The sequence below is a fragment of the Lipomyces chichibuensis genome (genome assembly GCF_038497645.1).
Source record: "Lipomyces chichibuensis strain CBS 12929 unplaced genomic scaffold V1513scaffold_67, whole genome shotgun sequence".
Classification (NCBI taxonomy): Eukaryota; Fungi; Ascomycota; class Lipomycetes; order Lipomycetales; family Lipomycetaceae; genus Lipomyces; species Lipomyces chichibuensis.
This window is the reverse complement of record NW_027117519.1, coordinates 32,968-50,291: the sequence shown is the minus strand read 5'-3', so window position 1 is coordinate 50,291 and position 17,324 is coordinate 32,968. Positions and strand designations below refer to the sequence as shown.

At 47.4% G+C, this 17,324-nt stretch overlaps 7 protein-coding genes across 7 annotated transcripts; 4 read left to right on the top strand and 3 right to left on the bottom strand.

Moving 5' to 3' along the window:
- Nucleotides 1-2,829: 2,829 nt before the first annotated feature.
- On the top strand, nt 2,830-4,277 carry V1513DRAFT_454069 (uncharacterized protein). The gene has a single exon (XM_066899334.1). It carries the CDS (start codon nt 2,994-2,996, stop codon nt 3,918-3,920), a length of 927 nt encoding a protein of 308 aa, XP_066750690.1. The 5' UTR covers nt 2,830-2,993; the 3' UTR covers nt 3,921-4,277.
- A 277-nt stretch (nt 4,278-4,554) lies between these two features.
- V1513DRAFT_454068 (camp-regulated phosphoprotein/endosulfine conserved region-domain-containing protein) lies at nt 4,555-5,818 on the top strand. The gene is made up of 3 exons (XM_066899333.1): nt 4,555-4,918; nt 5,031-5,114; nt 5,171-5,818. Exons 1-3 carry the CDS (start codon nt 4,877-4,879, stop codon nt 5,420-5,422), a joined length of 378 nt encoding a protein of 125 aa, XP_066750689.1. The 5' UTR covers nt 4,555-4,876; the 3' UTR covers nt 5,423-5,818.
- On the bottom strand, nt 5,751-7,853 carry V1513DRAFT_406412 (phosphatase 2C-like domain-containing protein). The gene is made up of 2 exons (XM_066895636.1): nt 7,135-7,853; nt 5,751-7,085 (listed from the first exon to the last, which is right to left on the bottom strand). The coding sequence occupies exons 1-2, from the start codon at nt 7,725-7,727 to the stop codon at nt 5,912-5,914; spliced, it is 1,767 nt and encodes a 588-aa protein (XP_066750688.1). The 5' UTR covers nt 7,728-7,853; the 3' UTR covers nt 5,751-5,911.
- A 191-nt stretch (nt 7,854-8,044) lies between these two features.
- V1513DRAFT_454061 (HotDog domain-containing protein) lies at nt 8,045-10,069 on the bottom strand. The gene is made up of 2 exons (XM_066899332.1): nt 9,331-10,069; nt 8,045-9,266 (listed from the first exon to the last, which is right to left on the bottom strand). Exons 1-2 carry the CDS (start codon nt 9,616-9,618, stop codon nt 8,193-8,195), a joined length of 1,362 nt encoding a protein of 453 aa, XP_066750687.1. The 5' UTR covers nt 9,619-10,069; the 3' UTR covers nt 8,045-8,192.
- Nucleotides 10,070-11,059: 990 nt separating this feature from the next.
- On the top strand, nt 11,060-13,343 carry V1513DRAFT_406408 (uncharacterized protein). The gene is made up of 4 exons (XM_066895635.1): nt 11,060-11,758; nt 11,830-11,999; nt 12,051-12,657; nt 12,712-13,343. Exons 1-4 carry the CDS (start codon nt 11,252-11,254, stop codon nt 12,967-12,969), a joined length of 1,542 nt encoding a protein of 513 aa, XP_066750686.1. The 5' UTR covers nt 11,060-11,251; the 3' UTR covers nt 12,970-13,343.
- An 18-nt stretch (nt 13,344-13,361) lies between these two features.
- V1513DRAFT_454056 (transmembrane amino acid transporter protein-domain-containing protein) lies at nt 13,362-15,194 on the top strand. The gene is made up of 2 exons (XM_066899331.1): nt 13,362-13,841; nt 13,894-15,194. Exons 1-2 carry the CDS (start codon nt 13,414-13,416, stop codon nt 14,999-15,001), a joined length of 1,536 nt encoding a protein of 511 aa, XP_066750685.1. The 5' UTR covers nt 13,362-13,413; the 3' UTR covers nt 15,002-15,194.
- Nucleotides 15,052-16,797, bottom strand: V1513DRAFT_406401 (Adenylosuccinate synthetase). Its single transcript, XM_066895634.1, has 2 exons — nt 16,568-16,797; nt 15,052-16,428 (listed from the first exon to the last, which is right to left on the bottom strand). Exons 1-2 carry the CDS (start codon nt 16,664-16,666, stop codon nt 15,253-15,255), a joined length of 1,275 nt encoding a protein of 424 aa, XP_066750684.1. The 5' UTR covers nt 16,667-16,797; the 3' UTR covers nt 15,052-15,252.
- Between the last annotated feature and the right edge of the window lie 527 nt (nt 16,798-17,324).

Genomic DNA, 17,324 nt, shown 5'->3' with positions numbered 1-17,324 from the left:
TTATTCCAGAGGGACGTAGAGCAGCAGGTGCAGCAAGAGTTACGTCGAAACAGTGATCGTCGTCGGCGGAGAGAAGTACTTGCACGGCGATGTGGTGTCTGCGGAAACACAGGACATAACGCGCGCACTTGTCAAGAAGTATTGGAGAGGTCTAATGATGAGGTTTCAGAGCAGTTTCAATTGATTTTCTGTGTTATCGTGGACTTGTTGAACTTCGAACGTGCTTGTAGGTGGCCAAGTGCGCAGCTCGCTTGGGTGCGCAGCTCGCTTATATACGAAGAATATTAATATTTGGGCGCACGCAATGGAATAGCAAAAACACACGCGAAGATTAGTCGGCAATATTTATTAGGCGAAGATTGGATCACAACAGAAATGGCTCACTACGATTCGGACCGCATTATTCATTACCAAAATAGTTCTCCTGTAACGCCGATGTTGATTGGTGATAGCAGATCCCCGATCCCCGTGCCTTTTGGAGTCGATTTCCGCTCACTTTGTAGACAATTGATATTTAAACTAAGAAAGCCAGTACGAGTGCAATCCGCTCCCGGCTCTCTCCTGTGCTGGGAAAGGCGAGGGTTACTAAGCCTTGTTGATTCATTCATGAACTCGGCGTCGAGTGCAGTGTCCTCAATTCAACCTAATGACCGAGACTACAAAGTTCCAAATTGTCAAGAGCAAACAAAGTTATTAGACAGCATAATGCCATGATGTTGCGAGTTGCTAAAATTACGCTTTAATGGTTCGCGGGGACAGCACTCACTAACGAGGGCCGCCGCATCCGTCCCTTTATCATAGAAGAATTATTGTGGGAATCATAGCAACATCGACGGCAATAGCGACTGTGATAGTGACGGCAGCGGAACTCAACCTTGATACAATAGATCATGCAGCCGCTATCGAAGCTTGCTGTAGGCATGGACCTGAACAGGGTAGACGCTGCCAGTCGCGAGGTCGAGGTCAGATATCTCATCCGCGATAGGAGTAATAGAATGGGGCATGTGTCATGTTTGATATTGACATGTAATGTTTAATAATTAAGTGATCAAAATCGAATAATGGTGATGTTGCTATCAAGTTGCAAAGTTAACAAGGTCGGCATCTACATCAGAGACGAACAGTCTATCTAATTTTGGGCATCACGACATCAAAAATTTACCCTAAAAGGAAGCGGTGTAGTTTTGGATGTGTAATGCATAATTGCATATTTAGTCAAATGGAAGAAACGACCAGATCCAGGTATCCTTTGGTGTTATTGAGTTTTATCGGGCTATGGCAGTTCGAAGTCCACGTTATCGATATGTTCGCAAGGACTGGCTTACCAATCAATGGCAGGACGAGCGGACACTTAACTTTTAAGTCAGATACGGTGGAGACAAACGTTAAACTTTTTCGCTGAGAACCCTGTCTGATTACTGTAAATAGTAATAATTATCCGCGCCTCACAGATTTGCCAGGCACACTTAATAGTTTCTTTTTGCTCGCGCGGGGTGATGTCGTCATAACTGTTCAGCATGGCCCAGGCCAATGAATGCTGTGGCATTGGATTAGTATAATCCTAATACTAACGATCCCGTAGGTAAGATGAGTTCAAGAGGCATATTTCGTGACGCAACATTTTTGTTGGTTGGCTCCAAGATAGTGCCAACGGGATTCCCAGAGCGCTGACTTTCCGAGTCGGCGGGCCCCGGCTGGTATTTGCCTTTATCGCGGGACTTCGGGACGTGCCTGGATTTACAGGATGGGTACTCTCAAGGCACTTTGCGCTTGTTTCTGCGGTGGGTACACATTTCGCGCAGGGAATCTATAGTCATTGCAAGCCTTGCTGCCTCTCATCGGAAATGAAAGAGCGATAGCCAACAAACAGGATTAGTATTAAATCGAAAGTAAAGGTGCGTAAGACTGCGCTAACTTTGTTGGTTGTCAACAAGTGGCAATGACTCGAAAATGTGGCAAGGGTCGGCTGTCCAGATGATGGTTTTGCAATAACTAACATGCTGGAAGTGTTGAAAGATGGGTGCCTCAGAAACGGCCCCAATCTGCGAAAAGAGATGTCCAATTGGCAGTCCCGTATCAATAGTGCCTAATTTGTGAATACAGTTGGCGAGTGGATGTCTCGTGAGAGGATACAACAACGTGAGGTGTAAACAAAATTAATTTAATGTTTTATTGAGACACATAGACAATATCTATGCGAACAATAAGCCAGACAAAGGGAGAACAGGAACAACGTAGAAAGAATATTGAGTTAGGGCAAGTGGAGAAGATGAAGACTGGCAGAACCATTTTGCCAAACTCGGTGAGCTCCAGCATTGGTCCTTTTTAGCTGGTTTGTTCAGGCGATTATACTCTCGTTACATCCAAATGATTGCTTCGACTGTGCCAGTCATCAGTGGCGTAATTTCCCCTGTTTACCGCATCTAAGAAGATAAACGTCATTGGTGCGGTTATGAGAAACTACTGGCAAGATTTTTACGACCAAAAAGTTTAGCACCAAGCATCAGTCAGGACAGGATCATATCGTCAGTGGAGAAGGCACCGTTTTCGCAGCCGAGCAGCCTGGCTTCCAATTTCAGTCGCGCTAGCAAAGCACGTCATTTCCCTATTTTTCGCGTGTTGCTCCCGGAACAGAGGGCGGAGAGAGCGCGTATACAACCGCAAGTGCGTTTACATTAGTTGCATTTATGTCATATGCACGTCTGACAAATCATATCCAAAGTACAATGCACTTATGGGTGCAAACGCATGAGACACTGCGCAGTTGCGTCAAAGCACCAACTCAAGCATTTTCTTGAGTCGCTCGCAAAACCACGATTTTACTCGGCCAAGTCATCACAATCAGCAGACTTTCAAGCCTTTGGCCTACACCACTATTCTAAGCCCAAGGCCATAGTGTCCCGCGTTTTTCTACCTTCCATTCCTTCTCTTTCTTCCATTCGTTTATCATCAACTCATCCTCATTGCGCTCTCCTCCTCGTCCTCAAGCAGCAATGTCGTACTCGAGCCATCGCGGTCTCAACGTCTCGCAGTACATCGCCAACCTCAACTCGATTGAACCGCTCGACTTCCCATCCAGCAAACAGCAGGACGATCTCTCGCTCTTCGCGAATACCCAGTTCTTCGACTTCGACATGGGTCGCTCCACAGACGCTGGTGTGACTGTCGACGACCTCCAATTCGATCACGACAATGACTCCGACAGACGCCGACGAGTACCCACCAAGCAACCTGGTCATCACGACCAGCAGCACCAGCTGCAGAAAGAGGCATTGGTTTCTCCATCCGACAGCATTCCGTCTGCAGCTCACACTCCTGGCCCCAATGGCCAGGGTAAGGTGGAATTCGACTTATTCTCGGCCGATTATATGAACTACGCCATGCCAGTGTTAGCACACCATCAGCCGGGCAATCCTTCGAACCCCGGTGCGCAGGGTCTCTACACGCCTCTCCTCAATGGCACTTCCGCTCCCGTCGCTGGTCCTCACACACCACTTGCGTATTCGGGTAACCCTGCAGCGACCGGGGCTACCTCTCCCAGTCTTAAGCGGGTGAATTCGGCCGTTGAACTTCACCAGCTGATCCCCGAGGAGGCCTCTCGCCTTGCCGCGGAGGAGGATAAGCGGAGACGTAACACTGCTGCTTCGGCCCGGTTTCGTGTCAAGAAGAAACAACGCGAGCAGCAGATGGAGCGGACCGCGAAGGACCTGCAGGAGAAAGTTCAACAGCTCGAGGCGAAGATCATGCAGCTCGAGATGGAGAATAAGTGGCTCAAGAACATTGTTGTCGAGAAAAACGAGGCCAAGGCTGTCTCCGAGATTTTAAGTGGGCGACAAGTAGCTGCTGCGAAGAGCGAGAAGGAGTCAAAAGTTTTGTCAGATAGCCCCATGGTTGTGCAGGCTCCTGCAGGCCAGTCATAGTCAAGAGCGATTATGATTATCAATCAAGACGTGGATTTAAATTTTGATTAATATGGAGTTAATTAAGGATACTTTGTTTTCTAAAAGTTCGTCTCTTGTTTGAAAAAGTGGCGGCCGAAAAATGTCTGTCTATGCGTCGGCGAGATATTCAAAGGAAGGTATTAGGATATCGAAATAATGTACTGGGAATTAGTTGGAATTTTTCTGCATTCATTACCTCTCTTCTTGCCTTTATAGTTGAGTGTGTTGTTTTATAGTCCTGTCCGTATATGTCGTTGGCTAATATCTTTGTGTTACGTTTGTGTTACCTATTATGATATGCAATGTACCTTGTATAGAGTCTTATTCTTGCGAAAATTTTCAGTAACTCTCAAAAGTTGGCCCGACCAACAGTTTCCTAATCTGTCGCTGATCCTCTGGATAATGTATTACCTTACATGGCAAAGGAAGACCAGTGGTCCGTGGAAGCGTATGAAAAAAAGGGACCTTTCTGTTTCATCATCCGATGCCGATAACTCTGAAATAGGCGTGACATTAAGTGCCAATTTGGTCAAGGCGATGAACCACAATTTGCGGTCTGTAACAAACACAAAAGTTTTTTGACTTGCGTAACCGTGGTCACAGTGCCCTAACCCTGCAGCCACGTGCATGATGCGACGTGCGCAGGGACGGAATGTGCGCCGTGGCCTGACGTGACGAAATAAGGCATTGTGCCCAGAATCGTAATTTGATTCGAGCACTGCATATTGTCTCTTCTCGGCATTTTTCCATCTGCAGGATCCAATTGTTTGTGGTCGAGATATTTACGCAATAATTTGCTTCTTCTGTTGAAAGCACCGCTATAGGATTGGAGAAAGAGGTAGCAAATATCGAGAGTTGCTTTGTGTATTCCAAAGCGATCGGAGACCTCGATTATCGAATTTTCCACAGTACGTCGGATTACACGTGAATTAAAAATGTCTGCGAATTCAGCACATGCCAATGGTGTTGATGTATCGGTATGTAGTTCTTTCTATTACTCGACTATGGTTGGTTCAATTTGCCGACCGAGAAGTTTTGAAGGCATTGTAATGCGGATGATGAGGGGTGACACTAACATTTTGAATCTAGTCACTATCGCCTGATGAGCAGAGGATTTTTCGAATGTATGGCCGTTTGCCATCTCGTAATGATTTGCTTCAAAATAAGCTGAAGGTAGGTCTCGTCGGCAATGGTATATCATGATCGTTTTAAGTCTAACGGCGATATAGGATCGCAAGTACTTTGATTCAGGCGACTACGCGCTCTCAAAAGCCGGCAGAGCGTCTTCCGCTGGTGTGACGAATGTGGGATCGCAGCATCCCGTGCCCGAAAACATCCCCCATTCTCACAGTAGCTTCTCAGGTCCGAATCATTCGCCTACAGGATCGGCCTCTGCGTCGCCGGTGAAAGAAAGCTGTCTATTACATGAGTCGAGTCCCGATGGACCACCCGAAAGTCCGATCAGAAGTCGGTTTTCATAATTGAGTCCTGGAGGTGTCGTTGGAAAATGGGAAACAAAAATTGATGGAGTACGTTCATTCTGATGAGGGATGGTTATGATCTACGATTCCGTGTGCTGCGCCATTACACCTTAACACTTACAAAGTTGTAAAAAGTCTCCAAAATGTGTTTAGAAAATGCAAAGTTAGGGGTGATATATACATTTGGCATTGGGCATGAATGAGTATTTAACTTACATCATTCCTTCTTTTCAAGTATTTGTGAGGCTTGCTGTGTCAGGTTTTGCTAGTTTTGGCGCAGGGTTCAGGTTATTATTGTTTGCTTGGTTTGATATTCGTTGTATGTATTGCTTTAATAAGGAGTTTAGTTTGTATCCGATTATCGTACAACATGATATGAATTTGTTATCTACACACTTTATTCGCTCTATGTACACGATTTGTCGGCGAAAGTACCTTGCTCGTTCTCATGTCTACTGATGCTGGACATCACTCTACCTTGCCGATAACTTATACCTTTCCCCCTTTTGTGGCTTCCTGGATCTGAGTAATCTTTCCCAAATTGTCTGCATTTTTCGGCTCATCGAAAAAAACAACAAGGACTGTCATATCATCCCTATATCTTCTCGAAATTGGCGGCGGAATACTAACCAACATGGAAGTCTGCTCCTTGTCCGCGCCGCCCAACGCGTTCCGCACGATATGAGTAGCAGAGTTATTATCCTGGACGGTGAATAACCCGCGGAAATGCTTCTGCATTGCAATCGCATTGCGGAGTTGGATCTGGGCGAGATCGTCGCCGTGAGCGCGTTGGTCTAATCGCGCGTTCAATTCCGCCGTGTCGGACTTGACTTTGATGTCGGCGAGATCGGAAACGGAAGAAAAGATACCACCTTTGCGTACGTGCGTGACGACTCCTGGTGGTGGGGCACCGCTGTCAATTTCGCGCTTCTTGACCCACTCGACAACAAGCTGAACCACCTCACGACACGACAATTCGTCCCATACACCGTCGGTTGCCAACACGAGGAAGTCGCCAGGCGAGACCTTAGTAGTGAGAATCTCTGGCTTAGCAGTGACATAAGGCGGGGATAGGGAATTCGACGGCGAGCTTCGTCCGAAAAATAAGCTGACGGCCTTGTCAAGCACCTGCGATGGCAATTTATACCGTGCGTCTCCAAATGCCCGTGTGGGCTCCAGCCCACCTAGCACTCTTCCATTCTTGATCACATCTGGTTCGCGAGGATGTTCTTTCTGTATTCTATTGATTTCTGTCTGATTTCTACCGCATTGGTCGTAGCTTAGTGGAGTGGCGGTCCATGTCCCACTAGCATCCTTATGTCCCCACACGGCCCTCGAATCACCCGTGCACGCAACTCTGAGCGTCCCAGTGGCAGAATCGTATAGGGAGAGCAACGCACAAGACCCAGACATGGCGGGCATCAGTAATTCCGCAGATGCAGGCTTATACGGATTTTCGATTAAAAAGTTAACTGGCTTGCGAGTGATATCGTCGTCGAGCTTCAGAAAGGCCATTTCGATGGCTTCGTCGATTAGTCGCGCATTCGCCGTTGATTCCGTGCCGAATGCTCGTTGCACTCGCTCGGGTTGCACTTTGTCCATTATTTCTGCTGCGACGTACGGAACAAGTAGCTCTCGTAGTTTGGCACTAGTGTTCCAACCACTACCTCCATTAGCAATTTTCCATTACCTCGAGCTGATCAATGACATACCCGTGTCCGTCAAACACACCAAAGAAATACCAATCTGACGGGCCGTCCGCAAAATTCACATTAACAATCTTCGCCGTAAAGTCATCCTCGATCTGGGAATTGCTCGCCAACTGCGTAATATCGAATCTCGCGACGCCAAAGCCGCGATCAACAAGATACGACTCCTCGTGTTCACGCAGTTTCTCCGCGACTTCTTCATCTGTAAGCATACGTGTCGATTTTGTCGCGAAACCGGCGGCACGGGGGAACTCGACTTGCCCGCTGTTCAATTGCGCATACTGTGACGGCACAAAGCTTTGCTCTGTCGGCCGCGCGTCCGCGCGGATCAAGGCCGGTGTGAATTGCCGAGCTATGAAGTTCCGCGCATCGGTACTGTGAGAGACGTAGAGTCCTGCTGATGCGGCGACGGTAACTGCAGCGGTCGCCGCTACGAATGCTTTTTTGTTGTTGTTATTGTTGGAATTCGACCGATGAGAAGTCGACGACGAAGGTGCTCTTGCACGACTCGAATCTGATGCTAACCTGCGCAAGACAAGAGTTGGTCCCACGAGCGGGCGTGCAGGCACGCGGAGTCGCGTGCAGCGCGAGATCATCTCTGTTGAGCGGTGTGTGAGTAGTCAGACAGCGCTGACACGAAGGCAGTTACGGGTGGAATGAAATGCTACATGGATGCGATGTGTTGGTCGCGCCTCGCCGATGGCAAAGTATTTCCAACTGCCTCTATAGGGACCAACTTTTGATGCCTAATGCGGGCGCTTAATCGAGCCGCGTTACGACAATTTTCCTGATAGGGGTTAGCGCGCTGCGTCCTTAAAGAAGATTGCCCTAGCCGCAAGAGACAAGCCGGTGGAGTCAGATAGATTGGAATCTTTTGAGAAGTTTGTTTGCACTCCTAATAATCAAATATAATCATTAGTTGATTGCTTTATTCAAACTATTTAACGAAACGTCTCTCTATAATCTACATGCACTAACATATTGAAATCCAAACTACAAAATTGCAGCAAATAAAAAGCTAAATGTCCAAAAAATGCAATATTTCACGCTGAAAGTATACGCTACTCAGTAACTGCACTATCCAAAACCTCCAAACCCCTCAACGCATCACCAAAATTCCGACTTTCAATAGCATTGCGACGACCCGCTAGATACTCCATAGCCTCAGCATAACTGACAGGTAAAACAGATACTTTCTTGTTCTCCACGAAGTAAGTGTAGGTGAATGAACCTGAGTTTTCGGCTGTGCCGTGGTCAATGTCCCGAACAGTGCTGTCCACGCGGACTTGTACGAACGTTCCAGCTGGCGACCCGGCAGCTGATCTAGGCTGATGCTGAGTGTATTCGACTTTTGCGGTAAGATACAGCACGGATCCGACGGGAACGGGAGATCGGAAGGTAGTCTGGTCGAGGGAGATAAAGTATGGTTGACCATGAGAAAACGCAGCCGCACAACAATACGCAAGTTCGAATGTCTGACGGAGAAGATAGCCCCCAAAAATTTTAAAATGGCGATTCCGGTATTGAGGTTGCATCAGCATGGTCGACTGCATCATACTGTCCTTCATGGGGATCACATCAGGGGGAAGCTCTAGACCGGAGGTCGGATCTTCGTAGGCACGTTGTCGCAACCACATGGCATGAATGATCTCGGCTTCCTCGGCGTTCGGCGGAGACGTTAGCAAGCCACCAGTCTTCGCCGCCTTCTTCTTGGCAGCGTTATATGACTCTGCGCGCTCGAAAATTTGGCGTTCGGCCTCGTTGCGGGGAACAAGCTCGTTGATCGGGAACGACTTGCCCGTAATGGGATGTCTCGCGACAAAAGTAAAGTTGGCAGTCAAAAAGACGTCATTATCTGGCACCGTCCGCGCCCTAATAGTGATCTCCATCGACGAACGTCCAGTCCAGGTGACATTGCCAGAAAGCTCGATATCCTCGAGCACTGTAAGACGCTTTAGAAGACTGATTCTGTCAACAGATGCTGTCACGATAGTTGGCTCAGCAGGGGCACAGTGCTTGTACGCGATGACACCTGCCAGTGCGTCCAAGTCTTGGAAAATCTGTCCGATTCTGAGGCGACCGCTTGCGTTGACATAGGCATCCAGTAGCCATTCATCCTGCTTGAACGGCAGGCTCTAATATTTGAACAGTCAGTCTACTAGATATAGACACATATATTCCAGGAAATGCAATACGGACGATAGTTGTATAGCTTTCATCCATAGACCTTTTGAAGATCTCTGGAGTCTTATTGAGATCGCCTCCTTTGGCATACGTTGAGGACGCGGGCCGCCCTTCCTCCCGAGCGTGCAGCGCTTCCAGCCATGTCACCGTTCTGCGCATAGGTGAAGCAGGGGATATGTTCACCTGTGGGACGAATTGAAGAGCTCGAGTGTTTGCGAAGCACGCAGTTGTCGAAGAGCTAAAGTTGCGAGCCGACCGAAGCGCGGCCGCGCAACTCAGAGCTGCGGACTTAAAGACCATCATTGAGTAATTGGACTCAGAAAGAAGATAGGCAAGACAGCTTCGCGAAGTACTTCTAGATCAGGCAAAGAAATTAGTATTTCCGTCGGTCACTGTCACAGATCCCCAACCACCGAGCTAACGCCTGGTCATTTGGCGACACCATCATCTAAAACTTAAACTTACTTCTTAAAGCAGTCTGAGTAGATGTTTTTGAGTCAGTGGAATCCGAGCAATCATATAAATAGTCGGAGAGATCTGGCAGGGCATAAGTTGGGGAAGGTTTGAACCCCGCCGTGGGTGCCGTTCTGCCGACGCTCGCGTCGGATGGCCATCGCGCTTCCCCGTCGCTAATGTTTACAACATCCGAACAAAATTCTCCGGTCGACAATTGTATGTTTGATGCGGGATATGGTACTTGCACTTTTATTATACATTATCTTGTTCAGTATAAGAGAGTAGCATGTTGCAGGTCAAAAAGCTCAATTACTACGGTGGCTTATGCGTTCATACTACTCTCATTATGTCCCGCTAATGCCCTAACCACAGAATGGAACATCATATGGATTAGGGTTTGTGTTAATCATACATGTCAGTCGGATCTTTGCCACTGCCTCGAACTTTCACCCGTCCTACTTGATGGTATATTGCTTGGAAGTCTATGACCACGAACTGTATGACACAATCGCAACATTGGTATTACTGATTTCAACTTTCAACTCAATTCTCTCAACTTATACAGTTTGCCGGGTGTTTTATTTCAAGAGTTCTATGGGCATGATATATTTGCATTGAAACTTGCGGTTCCATGATATGGAACGGTTGAAGAGCTGTCTAGGCTGGAGAAATCTAGATGGATCGCAATGAACACACATTATGAATTGTTTAGTAATTCTCTCAGCATTCTTTTGGGCATGACGATGATCATTTTTTTGCGGAAAAAAAGGGAAAAGGGACTCAAGTTGCATATTGGCCTGACACCGATGGAAAGTTATTTGATAAATTCAGCAGTTATTTTAGGCGATGGTGTGCCACAGACAAAGGATTGTTAGTTCAACTTCAGGATTAAGAAGTTGTGTTGAACAATGGTTCATAAGAATTCGTGGGCAGTTCATCGGCATCCCTAAACGTGTTCCTTTAGGCAAGCTCCGTTTTCGCGTATTTGACTCTTCTAATTTAGGCAAGATTCGAATATTCCTGTGATTTATAATCTGGTTTCTGATGATGGCAGTTTGGGCCGTCGAGAGCGTAGTGAATTCGTTCTACCAGAACCTACACCAGCTGTATCTTGGGTCGCGTTGCAAGCTAGGGCAAATTTACGTCACTGGGACTCATATATAGAAGAATATGTTATATATAAGTTCTGCACAATTTTGAACAGTGGAGGCACAGTTTCGTAGTCGATTTTGTAAACGACGAATTCTTCGCACATAACCTCCATGTAGTGTAAGGGGCGAGGGTCTATGTCACCTTAAAAGGCGCGCCCATCACACGCGGGCCTTGCAACCACGCAAACGCGACGCACGCAGCTAAACCCAAGCAAGGCACAGCGACCAGTCAATGTGCCCTGGCTTGCTCGCTCTATGCTGTTACTGCACTCCACCAACTGCCACCATCGCTTCATCACGCACAATCCATCCATTTATATCGCACTGACATGTCTAACGACGCGACTAAAGCGGAGGCAGTAGTCGCCGAAGCGCCGCCTGTCGATGGCGCGCCTGTTGTGGACGCGCCGAAGACGATCAACCAGCACGCGCCCGCCCATGCCCCAGAAGCCACAGTAACTCCTGGCGAATTTGACGCATCAGAGGAAAAGAAGGAAGGTTCAGCCACTGATTCTGCGAAAATAGCCGAGAAGCTCGAAGAGGAGAAGGAATCAAAATCGGCAGAGCCGGTAGCAAAGGAATCGACGACCGAGAAATCGGAGGAGGCCGTCAACGAATCAATTTCCGAGCAACCCACGACAAAGAAGTCTATTACTGAGGAAGCTACAGTGGAGCCTGAAGGACAAGTGGAAGCGGTGGCTGAGCCGGAACCTTTGAAGAAAGCCGCGAAGAAGAAGTCCCCTTCCAAGTCTGTGTCAACGCCTACCAAGGCCAGCTATCTCCCAGGCGCGGTTGTTCTCGCTAAGCTGAAGGGGTTTCCACCATGGCCCGCGATGGTATTATTTCATTTATACCGGGAGATCATTTACAAGTTGTAGAGTATGATGTCGGCTGACTAGTCATTTAGGTCCTCGCGGATGCATTTCTTCCTCCACATATCTTGAAGCTAAAACCAAAGGCATCTACGGGTACTCCTGGATCTACTCGCATTAAAAGAAAGAGCTTATCGGTTGAAGAAGAAGAAGACGCATCTCTGCCGACCACTTTCGCAGTTCGATTCTTCAATGATGATAACTAGTATGTATCAGATTCTAGGGATATATCAGATTTTTTACTAATGGATCATAGTATGTGGGCAAGCCGATCAGATTTGAAACCTCTGTCCAGTGAGCAGGCTCAGAAGTATGTCGAGGCAGTGTCAGACAAACCGTCAAAGAAAGATAAATCTCTCGTGTCTGCTTACAAGATCGCTATTGATCCGCCAACGCTCGAGGAATTTGCCCACGGAAACTCTGTCCATGCTAGCGAAGAAGAAGAGGAAGAGGACGTTGAAATGGCGGAAGCGGAGGATGAAGGGTCTGTGCCTGAAAAGAAGTCTAAAAAGAGAAAAAGCATTGCTAAGGGAGGGGATGGAGACGTGGAAGCCAAAACACCAGCAACAAAGAAGAAGAAAAGAGAGTCAAAAGCTAATGGATCTGCGAAGAAAGCGAACGGCGACGCAGCTAAAGAAAGAAAGACTCCTAAGAAAACTCCATCTTCGGGAAAAAAGACTTCAGCTGCTTCGCTTCGGGAAAGTCTCGAGGAGCGCACCAAGCAAGTTTTGTACGTCCGGCATAAATTGCAGAAGGCTTTTTTGACTCGGGACAAGCCACCGGCTGAGGAAGAGATGGACACTATGGATAAATTCTTTACTAAGCTCGAGAACTTTCAAGGCCTCGAAATTTCGATTATACGGGTATGAATATCACACTTCTATACGCACCATATAGTGTCGCTAATATCTCTGCAGAATACCAAAATCAACAAGGTTCTGAAGGGCATCCACAAGCTCACGGAAATTCCTCTAGATGAGAAGTTCAAGTTCAAGGAGCGCTCAAGGAAGATGCTCGAATTATGGAATCATATGTTTGAAGGAATCTCATCCCCAGCTCCAGCTGAGACTTCACCGAAGCGTGCTGCTGTTCCAGCTACCGCCGCGGAAGCACCTCTCGAGAAACCTGCTGAGGAGCCCACCGAGATAACTGTCCAGTCTGAGAGCAAGGATTAGACGGCGGGGGAAAGATTTACTTATTTACGGCGGTGTACGAGATCATCTTGGTTGGGTTTACTAGGTGTCGAGTCATATCTATATATGCACACATGTGTCGAAAAAGTACGAGCAGTTATACCAAAGGGAGATGTTATACGAGTATTGAGTTGTATTATTGATGGTCGTGTTCATTCGTTCACTAAACTTCAAGTTGGTACGCTGTGACAAGGTTCCTTTGTTGTAACGATTAAGGAAATCTTAAATTACTTTCAAATGTTGTAATTACTTTACGAACGAAATGTTTCAAGTTCCTGATAATATGTAGTGTGATGCTTAGCTTGCCTCGGGCGTTGCCCACGACACCTTAATTTAAGATTTCACATTGCGAACTCAGCATTCCACATTGCGGCCGGCAACAAAACGTCCTTAACAATTCGCTCTCGACCTCGCAGATTCGCACGAATGGCTAGCCGCAAATCCGTATCCGAGCAGCCGAGTCTTCATGAGTCGCAATCTCTCGCAAGTCTAGCTTCTCTTTCTGACGATGACGATCTTGCGCCGTACCGCGTCGAGGACAACGATCCTACGTCACTTAGCCTGCAGCGCACATTAAGTATCGACCACAACGCTGGACAACATGAGAGCTTATTGGCACGGATAGAGGCGCCGGCTGTGGTACTTGCCGAAGCAACGGAAGCTAGAGCTGATTCAGGACTTCCTGGTGTTGTTGTAAAGAGGAAAAACGGCATGAAGATGGCGTTCATGAACATGGCGAATAGCATCATTGGTGCTGGAATCATTGGGCAGCCGTATGCTTTGCTGCAATGCGGTCTTTTGACCGGTATGGTATTGCTGTTTGTGCTTACGCTGGTTATTGATTGGACTATTCGGTAAGTGTAACTGCAAAGTTCGTTGAGTGATGGGCCACTAACCGGCTGATAGTTTGATGGTTGTTAATGCCAAGTTAAGCGGGACTAATACGTATCAAGCGACGGTATCGGCATGCTTTGGTCGTACTGGATATTTGGCCATTTCTCTAGCACAAGGTCTCTTTGCATTTGGCGGATCAATTGCGTTCACTGTGATTATTGGTGATACAATCCCTCATGTTATAACCGCCTTGTTCCCTTCCGCAGCTACTACGCCGATTGTGAGTCTCGTCACCGAGAGAGGACCCGTGATGATTGTGTGCATTCTTTTTATTTCATTTCCGCTTAGCTTGAGCAAGGATATTGCAAATCTTGCGAAAGCATCGTTGCTTGCGCTTATAAGCATGTTGGTTATCATCGTCGCGGTAGTCGTCGAGGGAATTCGCACACCATCCGACGAGAGAGGCGAATTTTCACCGCCGCTTCTCACCGTCAATAGTGGCGTATTCCAAGGCATTGGAGTGATTTCATTTGCATTCGTTTGTCATCATAATTCGCTTTTGATTTATGGAGCATTAAGGAAACCTACAATTGACAGATTTGCACGGGTCACACATTGGAGTACCGGTGTGTCGATGATAGCGTGCATGACACTAGCACTAGCTGGCTTTCTCACGTTCCGCAACAAGACAGCCGGTAACGTTTTGAATAATTTCCCGGCAGGTAATGTTGTTATCAATGTTGCCCGGTTCTGCTTTGGCTTTAATATGCTCACGACGTTCCCACTTGAGATTTTTGTTTGCAGGGAAGTCCTTTTGGATTACATATACTCTACTTTCTTCCAGCAAGTTACAAACGAGCATGGGATTGAAGAGCCTCCAGAGCCGTCGATGCTGGCTCATCGACTCACGACAGCCGCGCTAACATTGGTTACATTGCTGGTCGCGTTGACAACCGATAGTCTTGGAATTGTGCTCGAAGTCGTGGGCTCCACGTCTGCTTGCATGTTGGCATACATTTTACCGCCGCTGTGTTACCTCAAACTTGCCTCGTTGACAACTTGTTCGTGGAAACAAAGGGCAGGCCCGGTAGCCTGCGTCGCGTTTGGTGTCACTGTTATGATCGTATCTACGACATTGTCGATCAAGAATGCTTTTATGCCGAAAAGTATAGAAACGTAAACAATTTTTGCTTGCTCGCATGTCGCATCATAGGGATAGATTTAGGCGTTTTGGTCTGCTGCTGTACATTTGGACACACATTGTACAGCTAACTATTTGGTATAATTGAAAATGTGTTTGGCTTACACAATGTAACATTCTAGATCAAAATACGAGGAAAATAGTCTACAACAGCAAATACACAATAATATGCTAAATTTGTCCAAAGATATACTGTTGATACAAACATGCAAATCTAGTAGTACCGTCCTCTAACACTGAATCATAGCCGACCGTGCTGGTCCAACTCCGATCCAGCTGATCTTCGTACCAACGTAATCCTCAATGAACTTCAAGTACACCTTAGTCTCTTCCGGCAAGTCTTCGTACCTTTTGATGTCCGCAATACTGGTCTTCCAGCCCTTAAAAGTGGCATACTCCACTTCGACGGCTTCAACTACACGAAGATCGTCCGGAAAGCTAGTGAAGCGCTTGCCGTTGTGAAGGTACGCAACGGCGACCTTGATTTCCTCTAGAGAGTCGAGAACATCTAGTTTCGTGATGTTCATTGACGTGAAGCCATTGATACGGGCAGAATACTTCACGACTACAAGGTCAAGCCAACCACACCTCCGTTTTCGGCCAGTCGTAACACCGTACTCGGCGCCAATAGTCTGAAGTGTCTCCCCAATATCATTGAGCTGTTCGGTCGGGAAGGGACCAGCGCCGACACGGGTAGTGTAGGCCTTGACTACTCCAATTACCTCAGCAATCTTTTGTGGCGGAACGCCCAGACCAGTGCAAACGCCGCCAATCGAGGTATTACTGGAGGTGACAAATGGGTAAGTACCAAAGTCCAGGTCAAGCATAAGAGCGTTGGCACCCTCGACTAGAATTCTCTTCTTGGCGTCAAGAGCGTCGTGCATGAACGCTACAGCGTCAGTAACATAAGGACGGAGCTTCTTAGCATAACCCTTATATCTCTCTAGCTCAGCATGGGCATCATACTCAAAGTCTCCGTATCGCTTCCGAAAAGAATCGACAAGAGAACGGAAACGGGACTCGAACTCCTCCCAGGCTCCGGGCTCCTGCGAGACGAGGTGGTGGACACGAATACCTGATCGTGTCGCCTTGGTAGAGTACGCAGGGCCAATGCCCCGTCGAGTAGTGCCAATGGCACCGGCAGAGAGCTCTACTTCATGGAGACTATCTGCAATCTGATGCACGTCGAAGACGATGTGCGAGCGAGACGAAACAAACAAACGACCACTGGCCGATAGACCCTTCTTTTCAATCTGCTCCAGCTCGTTGAAAAATGCAGGGACATGGACAACGACACCGCTGCCAATGAGGTTCACGCAATCGGGATTCACAAGACCGGAAGGGAGCATGTGGAAGTCAAATGTAACGCCGTTGACAACGATTGTATGGCCGGCATTGTTTCCACCCTTGATAGCTCGTTAGACAGCCGCAAATGCATTATTTCGCAGTGGAAGCATCGTCGTGGTCAATTCACTCGATAAAGATGATAAACACCAACTTAAGATCCATTGACGCAAATGGCGTACTAGAAAAGAATATACTGACCTGGCAGCGGGCACAAACATCAATTTTGTCGCAGAGGATGTCCACCAGCTTTCCTTTGCCTTCATCGCCCCATTGAGCGCCAATAACAACAGTTGACATCAGGTCTCGTCTAAACTATCCAGTCGAGTCTTTAGTTGCGGGTCGGTGGAGAATGAGTATAAATTGTAAGGACGGAGAGAAGAACGCATCGCGGTGTAAGTAGCGAACTTGGGCCGACATGTTCTCTTTAAGCTCGCGGCGTGTGCGGCGGTATTTTTTTCCATCTATCCGGGTAACAGATTTAAGAGTCAACGGACCCTGCCATACGCACGTGCTCATGATTGCGCACGGAGCTCTGCGTGCACAATTCCGATGTTTTTCATACTCGCGACTTCTGCGTCTTCTTCTTCTTCTTCTTCTTCCTCAACTTACATTAATCACCCGTCTGGAATACCAAGCGAATTCGACAATACTGTTCTATTCGAAAGACCGCACAAATGGCTAGACGCAGACTAAACAATTAAGCCCTCGCTATTTAAATCCAGGCCTGTGCTTTGTGCTTTAAGCGCACCACAGGGCTGGTTCGCTCGGTGGCTACATTTTCGTTGATATGGGATTTTTGATCCTTTGCGACCCTGCGATACCCAAACGATCTGTTGTGCGCCCTGGAGTAATAGAGGTAATAGCTGTTCCGATATATTTTGTCGAAGCACCTTCTACCAATCAAGTAGCAGGCTAATTGCTTCTCCGTTAGCGGAGACTCGCCAGAGTATGAACA

Bases quoted from the DNA above. Each gene is read 5' to 3' on its own strand.
- V1513DRAFT_454056 (XM_066899331.1), top strand. From the start codon at position 13,414: ATGGCTAGCCGCAAATCCGTATCCGAGCAGCCGAGTCTTCATGAGTCG. The intron at 13,842-13,893 runs GTAAGTGTAACT...ACCGGCTGATAG, and splicing joins GTTATTGATTGGACTATTCG to TTTGATGGTTGTTAATGCCA.
- V1513DRAFT_406401 (XM_066895634.1), bottom strand. From the start codon at position 16,666: ATGTCAACTGTTGTTATTGGCGCTCAATGGGGCGATGAAGGCAAAGGA. The intron at 16,429-16,567 runs GTCAGTATATTC...CGAGCTATCAAG, and splicing joins ATGTTTGTGCCCGCTGCCAG to GGTGGAAACAATGCCGGCCA.
- V1513DRAFT_454069 (XM_066899334.1), top strand. From the start codon at position 2,994: ATGTCGTACTCGAGCCATCGCGGTCTCAACGTCTCGCAGTACATCGCC.
- V1513DRAFT_454061 (XM_066899332.1), bottom strand. From the start codon at position 9,618: ATGATGGTCTTTAAGTCCGCAGCTCTGAGTTGCGCGGCCGCGCTTCGG. The intron at 9,267-9,330 runs GTCCGTATTGCA...TTCAAATATTAG, and splicing joins ATGAAAGCTATACAACTATC to AGCCTGCCGTTCAAGCAGGA.
- V1513DRAFT_406408 (XM_066895635.1), top strand. From the start codon at position 11,252: ATGTCTAACGACGCGACTAAAGCGGAGGCAGTAGTCGCCGAAGCGCCG. The intron at 11,759-11,829 runs GTATTATTTCAT...CTAGTCATTTAG, and splicing joins TTCCACCATGGCCCGCGATG to GTCCTCGCGGATGCATTTCT. The intron at 12,000-12,050 runs GTATGTATCAGA...AATGGATCATAG, and splicing joins TTCTTCAATGATGATAACTA to TATGTGGGCAAGCCGATCAG.
- V1513DRAFT_454068 (XM_066899333.1), top strand. From the start codon at position 4,877: ATGTCTGCGAATTCAGCACATGCCAATGGTGTTGATGTATCG. The intron at 4,919-5,030 runs GTATGTAGTTCT...TTTTGAATCTAG, and splicing joins CCAATGGTGTTGATGTATCG to TCACTATCGCCTGATGAGCA. The intron at 5,115-5,170 runs GTAGGTCTCGTC...ACGGCGATATAG, and splicing joins TGCTTCAAAATAAGCTGAAG to GATCGCAAGTACTTTGATTC.
- V1513DRAFT_406412 (XM_066895636.1), bottom strand. From the start codon at position 7,727: ATGATCTCGCGCTGCACGCGACTCCGCGTGCCTGCACGCCCGCTCGTG. The intron at 7,086-7,134 runs GTATGTCATTGA...TAATGGAGGTAG, and splicing joins GGTGTGTTTGACGGACACGG to TGGTTGGAACACTAGTGCCA.